The sequence below is a fragment of the Caretta caretta genome, chromosome 5, assembly GCF_965140235.1.
Source record: "Caretta caretta isolate rCarCar2 chromosome 5, rCarCar1.hap1, whole genome shotgun sequence".
Classification (NCBI taxonomy): Eukaryota; Metazoa; Chordata; order Testudines; family Cheloniidae; genus Caretta; species Caretta caretta.
In genome coordinates, this window is record NC_134210.1 from 27,385,060 (window position 1) to 27,394,608 (window position 9,549).

General features: G+C 49.7%; 1 protein-coding gene across 2 annotated transcripts in view; it reads right to left on the bottom strand.

Annotated features, from left to right (window-relative positions):
- GDNF (glial cell derived neurotrophic factor) overlaps positions 1–8,668 on the bottom strand; it is a 30,333-nt gene extending 21,665 nt beyond the window's left edge. Inside the window, exons 1-2 of one of the 2 annotated variants that reach the window (XM_048851518.2) lie at positions 7,773–8,668; positions 2,958–3,056 (exon numbers count right to left, since the gene is read on the bottom strand). In XM_048851518.2, the coding sequence (XP_048707475.1) occupies positions 2,958–3,030 (73 nt within the window). In that variant the 5' untranslated portion in view covers positions 3,031–3,056; positions 7,773–8,668. Of the gene's footprint in view, positions 1–2,858; positions 3,057–7,772 lie in introns of both variants that reach the window. The other variant, XM_048851517.2, reaches the window with a different exon arrangement.
- Positions 8,669–9,549: the final 881 nt, after the last annotated feature.

Consider the following 9,549-nt stretch of genomic DNA (forward strand, 5'->3'; position numbering starts at 1 on the left):
CAGATTGAGGAAGATAAATGTGGAAGGGGAACCCGTTAAAAAGTGCCTGAGTCTTTGATTTCTCTCTCTCGGTATTGTATTGGTATAAGCACTTTCCACATAAAATCAATAGCACATGGCGAAACCTCCAGTGGACTTTTTTTGGTTATTGTAATGGTGAAAATAGCTTTCAGTGAAATGGAATACACTAGCATGCCCTCTGCCTACACGCTAATGGCGTTCATCCCATCCTGATTCAGACTCCCACAGACCCTGCTATCAAAATACAATCCCTGACTCAAAAGCCAGTTATAGTACTTTGAGTTCTGCCTACACCCTTTCTTATTATGGTGGAACCCAAAAACCACTGTGGGCAGAAGTGCAGTGACATATAAATCTCCTCACTGTATTTTCCACTTTATGCATCCGATGAAGTGAGCTGTAGCTCACAAAAGCTTATGCTCAGATAAATTGGTTAGTCTCTAAGGTGCCAAAAGTACTCCTTTTCTTTTTGCGAATACAGACTAACATGGCTGCTACTCTGAAACCTGTCATTTTGGATATTGTTAGCTTATTAGGCCCGGTGTTTTCAGAATGGCATCTAGATGCCACACATTTTTAAAACAGAAACAGTAATAAAGTGAATCAAGGTATTTAACTAATTAGGCTGGAATATCAGCATATAGCCAATCAGCTCAGCAAACCCCTGCTATTTATCAGGCTCACCGATGTAGTCAATACAGGAGTTTCTCTGAGCATGAATATTTCACCAGTCTTGGGAAAAGAACACAAAAAGAGAGACTCACTTATCCAGCTTTAACCTCAGGGTGAGTAGCAATGCTCATCTTTTCTTTGCACCCAGGCCCATCTATTTGTGATTTCCCTTGTAGGTTTGAACAGTGCAAGAGCATATTGCTCAGGTTTCTGTGGATAATTTCCCTAGTAGGAACATAGGAACTGATATACTGGATCAGACCCATCGTCCATCTCTGCTTGGCTCTACACTGGGCACATACTTCTGGAAGACACTGCTCGCTCATCCTGCCATGATTCACCTGAAACACAAGACCCACATAATGGACATCTCACTCCTTAATCTACAAGATAGCCAAACAACAATGAGAAGTTTAGTTATCCTCATATTGGAAATAGACTAGACCTAGTGGGTAAGTGATTAGTGCTTCTGCTACCTGTCTGTCTCCTCTACTTGCTGTGGAGTGGATGGTTTAGGTGGAATAACATATTTTTAAAATGTCTTAATAGAGGGATGGTGTTATAAAAAATAGTTCTAGGCCTCATTTGTAGGACCCAGAACAATGGAACACTGATATTTCACCACCCTGAACTGACTTGTCGTCATGTAAAGTTACTAGTACAACTTTCTGAATGCTTTTTTCTTCCTACAGAACTGAAACAGCTGCAACTAGAGTAGGGGAGACTGGAACGAATGCCAGCAAAGCAGATCCTGAGGTTTTGTGGAATCTTCCACTGCGCATACACCTTCCTTTCCATGTACCACAATGTAGAGGAAGATCGCAGCATCATAAAGCCTCAGCAATCCATGCAAGAAGAAGAAAACTAGGGAGGAGTTCTTTTGGTCATCTTGCATCTGATGAGGGACTGAGACAGACAGGATGCTGTCATTCATGGAACAGTGAGAAGTTCAGCTCAAAAGAGAGGAGAGCGAGGCCTGGGAAAGATTCCAATGGGAGAAAAATGAAAAAGAGTAGAGAAGATTAGAGAAGGAAGAACACAGATGTGTGTGGGGTGGGAGGGGAGAGAGGCTGAAGCCAAAGCAGTGGGAACAGAGAATGGAAAGTTGGTACTAAAGGGTAACTGCAAGGAAGGCAACTCTTGCATCATTTGCACCCAGGAGCAGCACTGTCTGTGTGGATGGGATAGAATTGTGCTACAATCTCAAGATGTGTTATAAATGTGTTCCTCAACACGGTTTTAACTGTAGTATCCTGTAAATTACAGTATCTAAGCAGAGAAGAGCATTACTTAAAGACATAGTGGGCAGTCTCAATTCTGGGTCTTTGCTTTGATGGGTTTAAGACAAGACCCTTCATGTTAATTGAATACTTCCAAGTTTAACTTGTGTATGTTGCCACTGCTTACTGAGTCATATTAATGCCAACTTTAAAGGAGCACCACTGTGTATTTAGAAATCACACTGCTCTCTGAAAATGCTTTTCTTGGAGACCTTTTGTTGTTTAGGTATTATTATTATTTATTATTACCTAGAATATAGATTGTAAACTGTCTCTTACTGTGGGCTGGTCTACAGCCAGGCTTACACTGATTTAACTACATCAGTTTTCTAAAACCCTTTTTTATTTCAGTGTAAGTCTGATGTGGACAATCTTATTTTGGAATAAAGGTGGATTTAACTGAGGTCAGTAGCAGCCCTACCTGTCTGTACAGTGCTTTGTAGGATGGGCTCCCGATCTTGGCTCAGGGTTCTAGGTGCTATTTTCATACAAACAATAAATAACCATGAGATTTTTAGAACTGAAAAGAGATTAGAGGGGAAAAGAAGTGTTTCCTCTTTGGGATCAGTTCAGCAATTCCCCCTCCTTTGCATGGATCTTTCACAGGGGAGCAACAACTAGGAAAACAGGTTTTTTTGAATAAATCCTCTGATACAACCATGCAAACGGGATGGGAGCAGGTGTAGCACCCGCACCTCAGTTAGAATGCCCCGACCCCCGCCCTGCCCAGCACCCCGCGTGCCTGGGGGTGGGCGCCCGCCCCGCAGTTGCAGTCACACAGTCATGGGGCGCTCCGCGCAGCGAGCTCCCCGCGCGCGGGGTCAGACACTGGAAAGGGGTTTAGTAAGACAGACAGCGGTGACTATGAAGGGGAACGTTTCTTACAGTCACTTTGCACAGCATAGGGAGGCGGCAGGCTGATGGGGGAGTGATCGTCTTCAGGCCCCTCTACCACTGAAGGGGGCCCCTCGGGAGGCGTCTTACCGGCGGGCAGCGGGGATGTGGAGACCGTGCTGAGCAGCACCACGCAGACAGCCACAACATCCCATAACGTCATCTTAGATTTCCTTCCGACACAGGCCCCTGGCGAAGAGGAGACACAAGGTTAGCTCCGCGCTCGCTGTGCGCCCGTGGGGAGCTCGCTCTGCTCTGCGCTCCGGGCTCCCCCAGTGCCAGGGCCAGGGCGTCAGTGGCCCTCGCCCGGACGCGCCTTGCGCTCGGGCGCCTTCTCAGAAGCCTTCGATCCAGCGCAGGTGCTGGAGTGAAAATGATCAACTCCCACCAGGGGGAAAAGGTTCGCTCCAGCCCAGCCTCCTGCGTGGGGGATTCCCCAGAATCCCATAACCGAGCCGTGCACAGACCAGGGGGTCTGCCAGGGCCCTGACCTCACCCCCCCCCCCCAGCAGCCGGCTATGCCAGCTGATCTAATTCTTATGAGGAGGTTCACACAAACCCAGCCTTCTGCTCGCCCGTATCGCTCTGAAGCTCAGCCGAGGGTCTGCCCAGAAAACGCTGGGGCTCTTTGCGTCTCTTGCGGCCTTTTAATAAACCCAAAGGGTTTGGGGAGAGGCGGGGGCTCGTTACGAAACCCAGCCGGTCCTGGAGAGACGCTGCCCCCCATCCCACGGTTTCAGGCTGACGAGGAGCCAAGGAGGAACGTCTGACACGCTGCCTCCTTGCAATGGACAGGGCAGACACCCGACCGCTCGCTAAATCCCTCTTCTCTGCCCACGGCTGTACTGATCCGTCCCCAAGGCCGACACCCCAGTACCTGGCTGTGTGGAGGCGACTGGAAAGCAGGGGAGCGGCGGGATTAAGTCTAAGAGGCACTGAAATGTCCCTGATGATAATCACGCACGGGAAGGGGAGTAGGGGGAGGCCAAGAGCTCGAAAGTCGAACTCTTTCTGTGATACAAATCGTCGTGGCTCGTAATGGGAATCCAGGTTGGGTTTAAGCGTATATTTTATAAAACCAGTCGCGTTGCAATTTAAATCCATCACACTGGCTTTTACATCAAAGAAGGGAGTTGGTAACTTTCAGGCTTTTGATAGTAAAATGTTATGGGCACCAGGAGGGTGCAAGGGGGCTGCTCCCATCCCAGACATGTGGGAGAAATCTGTTGTTGCTTTATTTACATCGACTCCACTCCAGCCAGTTCTCCGCTTTTCGCAAACACCTAGGTTTGGGCAGATTCGTGTATTTTCCATCCTCCTTGTCTAGCAGATGTTAGCTTTCGCCTGTTTGTATTTTGTCTTTGGAGAGGAAACTCACTGAAACTGGTTTGTTCGGATTTCGTTAATGTGGGGTCAGATCTGGCAAATCGTTGACCTCTCTGCGGTCAGACTTTGCCTCAGTCAGGACAATTGCATTTAGCCCTGACTAGCCAGGGATGTTGATTGTAATATAAATAAGAAATTAATGTTTCTTCCTGAAGCCCCTTTACAATTTGTCAGCTGTCATAAAAATATATTAAAACACAAAAACTTTAAAAAACCTAAGCAAGGCCCTTTCCTCCCTTAATATTTGGGAGTAATTCAGAGAACTACATTAGTTGTGTTAAATCTATCAACTCCAGGGCCATGATACATTTGAAAGCAAAGAACCACCTAAAACACCAGCGTCCCTAAAGCTTTCACCCCCTCCCCCATTTAACTGCAACCGATTTCCCTTCTGACTCAAGAAGAACGCCCCATTTGAGTGTTTTCCTTTCTGCACGATGGGAGGGGTTTTAACAAATGGATTTGCATTCAGCACTCAGATGATTTGCACAGCAGGGTTTGGAATGGGGAATATTTAACAAAGAAAATTCAATTCTCTCTCCTCCCATTAGGTGAAATCCCTCTTTCTCCGTCCAATACCAGAGCTGCCATCTCTGGGGCTAATGCGTTCATACTACCAATCTCCCGTTCAGAACTGGGCTACCTTATCCCAATCCTTCCTCCGCCTCAGACATCCTTAGGGCACCAACAAGGCGGTCCTGGCAGCTCTTTGCGTATTCTCTACAATGCGGGAGTCTTATAGAGACTTTTGCAGGCTTCTATCCCGGTCCCTTTGAAATCTATGGTGAATTTTCAGTTGACTTTAGTGTTGGTCTAGAATGTCATCCTGACTTTCTGTTATTGCCCTGTCATTGTACATTAAAGAATTTCAATAAAGATAGCTTTCAGAGTAGCAGCCGTGTTAGTCTGTATTCGCAAAAAGAAAAGGAGTACTTGTGGCACCTTAGAGACTAACCAATTTATTTGAGCATAAGCTTTCGTGAGCTACAGCTCAGATGTGAAGTGAGCTGTAGCTCACGAAAGCTTATGCTCAAATAAATTGGTTAGTCTCTAAGGTGCCACAAGTACTCCTTTTCTTTTTGCAATAAAGATAGAGGCATCTGCACCAAACCGCATCGTCCGTTGTGCTTGCTTTATAAGACAGATCCACTCCTGTAGGTCTAAGTTTAACTCGCATGTTCTCTACCACTTGCAAAATCCGTGTCATTTTCTTTGCCCGCTTTATTCAAAACAAATCTTTCAGTGCGCTATTTCTTTTCTGTTGCTTGTTTTTAAAGGAGAGAAGAAAACAGAAATTCAGCAGTCAGAAGCTGCCCTAAAAGAATCCGAACGTGGAGAAGAAATTTCAGTAAGGAAAGCGATTCCACTTTCCCTAAACCGGGAGTTAAAGTGATGAGGCGTGTTTGAAGAGTTTCCCCAAGTGGAAAGGCACGAAAGGGGGCTGGGGCCGGTGGTGGATTAGTAACCTGCTCATTGCTATTGTGTGTTAGGACACGTACGTTTCTGGCGCTAGAGGGCAGTGTAAACCGGCCGCTTGAACGGCGATAACTCGGTGTACCCACCTATTACAATACGGAGAAGTTACTATGTTTGGGTAGCCCAGCATGATGTTTGGAGTGGGAGATTTGTATTTTTAGGCTACTCTTTGGAAAGCAATAAGAGTGAACGTGATCCCGCATGGATTGCTGCCGGAAAACTCTGCCACTAAGTTTCAGTCCTATCCATCGGGTAGCAAAAACCATCTGTAAAGGACAACTAGGCATCCTGGGATGCAAACAAACATAGGTGATGCCTTTAGAAGACTTGCACGGTCTGTGTTAAACCATGTGGCCACTTCAACACTCCCTCTTAATTCATACCGCGATTTCAAAAGTTTTGTTTGGCTCTTAAAAGTTCCGCTCCATACTTACAGGTTTCAGAGGAACAGCCGTGTTAGTCTGTATTCGCAAAAAGAAAAGGAGTACTTGTGGCACCTTAGAGACTAACCAATTTATTTGAGCATGAGCTTTCGTGAGCCACAGCTCACTTCATCAGATGTGTACCGTGGAAACTGCAGCAGACTTTATATACACACAGAGAATATGAAACAATACCTCCTCCCACCCCACTGTCCTGCTGGTAATAGCTTATCTAAAGTGATCATCACTTTAGATAAGCTATTACCAGCAGGACAGTGGGGTGGGAGGAGGTATTGTTTCATATTCTCTGTGTGTATATAAAGTCTGCTGCAGTTTCCACGGTACACATCTGATGAAGTGAGCTGTGGCTCACGAAAGCTCATGCTCAAATAAATTGGTTAGTCTCTAAGGTGCCACAAGTACTCCTTTTCTTTTCGCTCCATACTTAGTACATTGTCTGAGGAAAATGACCTCGGCAAATATGCGTTGGGGAAGTTCCGATGAGCAGGCTATTGAATAATGTAACAAGCAGAGGTGGTAGCTGTCAGCTCCCTGGAAACATCCCTCACAGAGTGGGATGAATCACAGCAAGGAAACTGTTCCCTGCGTTTCCCAGTGCTATGTTCATGCCTGTGCACTATTTTAGACCCTGGAGGGGTGGGGAGCCTAACGATTGCTTTGTGAGGGCGTGAAACGAATCCTGGCTGAAAGGTTTATTTGCACACGCCTTAGTTCGACCTCAGCTGCCTTAAGCGAGGTGCTGCGGAGCCCGCGCTTTGCTGCTGCTGGCCCGGTAGCAGCATGGGAGGATGCGGAGTTTAGACGGCGGCGTTGATTGCTGGGGCCGGGTCCGTGGCTGAATCCTTCCCGGATCGCTTACTCCGGTGTAAATACTTGGCCTCCTGGGCACACCAGCCCCTCCAGCCCGTCCTGTGGGGTGCACTCTTGCTGCCGGGTCTGGCAAGCTGGCAGGAGACGCTGCAGGCTGGCGAGGGTGACAAGGGGTTCGCTGGCCAGTGCCTTCGGGTCCTTGTGCCTAAACTTCCCCCAACAGCTTCTGCGCCGCGCAGCCACCCGCAACCGCGGGTCCAGGCAGCGTCTGTGGCGGACCCTCGCCCAGCGGAGAACACACACCGGCGGCAGGAGGTGCTCGGAGCTGCAGCACGGGGCGTGGCTGGCGAGCGGCGCTGGGGTGACACCGAGTCTCCATCCCCCAGTGTCAGCCCCAGCTCGGGGGTGCAGGAGCCCACGCTCCGGCAGAATCCTCACTGCTTGGAAAACGCCTGGAAGGGCAGAAATTCGTCCCCGGCCCCACGCTGAGGGCTGGAGGTGCTTTAAACTCCCGGCTCTGGCTGCGGGCCCGGGCAGGGCGCCCAGGTGCGAGAACTGCAGGGAGCGGCGCAGATGTTTGCATTGACCCAGGTGGCGTAGGCAGGCCCCTCCGCTTACTTCCCAGGATCCGAGGGGAAGAATATTAAACCTGTTTATTTCCCAGGGGTGCGCTGGCTCCTCCCTGTGCCCCTCAAGACCAGCGATCCAGAGCCCCTGCCACCCCACCCTCCGCCCCCGCCTTCCCTGCCGCCACCCCAGCGCCTCGCCAAGGGCAGAAAAGTCACTTTACCTTTGAGATGGTCTCGTCGGACCCAGCGCGGACATTAACTCCAGGAAGCCCGGCCGGCCGCCAAGGGATGCATGTGGCTCAGCTCGGGGATCCTCCAAGGGGTGCTCGGGAAAAGTTCACAATCCCGGATCAGGGGAAGGGCCTGCTGCCGCCGGCACCGCTCCGTGCGCCCTCCCGCGCCGCCGCAGGTGCGCGGTCCCTGCGGAGAGCAGAGGCGGCCCCCGGTTCTCGCCTATCCTTGCCCTGCGGCCGAGTCCCAGCTCAGCAGCAGCCTGCGCCGCACAAAGCGCCGCCTGGCAGCGAGAACTGGCTGTGGATGCTGCGGTTGAGCTCCTGCCTGGAAATCTGAGCAAGGCACCCCATCAACAACTGCGGGGAGTCCGATGAAGACATCAGGGCTCCTGGAACGCCAGCTGGGCCGGGGGGAACGGGGCACTCGCACATGCACGCGAGAAACAGCTGAGCCGGGGAAATAGCAGCCTGCGGGAGCAGCGAGGCTGGAGCTGAGATTTGCAGCTAGCAGCCGCCGCCGCCGCCGCAAGCCTTCCTCCTCCAGAAAGGGATCGCGTCACGTTGAAAGGTTAGATCCAAGAGGAACGTGTAGAGTAAGAGCGATCCCTCCTGCAATCCAAACTTGGTGCGAGAGCATCCAGCTCCTCCCGGCAGCAACCTGCGCGGGACCCACTTTAATCCGGTGGGGTCAGAGCGCTTGGTAGGAGCGATCCGCTTTTGGGACCTGCCACCGGAGGGGTCTCACGCGAGGGCAGATGTGGGCGCGCAGGCCAACGTACAAAGCAATTGATTTGCCAGGGCGAAGTAGCAAGGGAGATGGATTTATAGGGCCCCTTCTCGTGACGTGCCCTCCGCTGCCTCCTCTGATTCGCTTTCGGATCTAAACACACGTTAGCTCCCAACACTGGATCCGACAGAGTTTCCAAATATCTCTTGGCTGAAGTCAGAGGCTCCACATATCATGTATTACATGGCAAGCAATGAAGAAGGCTTCTGAAGTTGGCCGGCATCTTAGGCTGCATTTTCAAGCGGATGTAACATAACACCACACTTTGGTAGAAAGGCACACACACTCCGCATCCCAATTCCAAAGCTGTAACATCATTTCTAAAGGAGCAGGTCAAAGAAGGCTGCGTTAAAACTGATTTCATCCAAAGTTCCCCAAACCCGCAGCGGGTCCTTATCCCTAGCCAGGGCGGTTCGCAGGTGAGCAGAACGCTAGGGAAAAGCCGCGCGGGGGGAGGGGGGGGGGTCAAAGAAAGGGGTAAGGAGACCTGCTATTTCAGAGCCTTTTCCTGATTTCTTGGTGATCCAGGTAACTAGACCGAGCTAAATCCAATTTCTGTATAGCCGTGCAAAGAACAGCACGTGTGTTAGGTAGTTCCTATACCGTAACGGCAAGCTTTGCTGGTGATTTCTACGGCACTATTAGGCAGATTGTCATTATAAAAGGAAATACGATCTGTCTCATTCACTTAGCATATTAGTTTCCTCTAAGATGTAGAATGCCTCTTAAATGTGTTGCTAACTCTTTAAACTGCGTGACCTATGCATTGCCTGAGATTTAAAAGCTGAACTGAGGGTTCAAACGGATTCTGTGATATGGACGATCTCTACTATTTTAGTAGCTGGAGGCCGAAGGAAGTGTAAACAGCTTCAGTTTACACCCATACTTCTTGTATTCATGACTCATCCAGTTGTTCTGAGGCATGAAGTCTTCTGTAGCCCATGTTATGCAATTTAAGAGAAGGGAGCCAGGGAAACA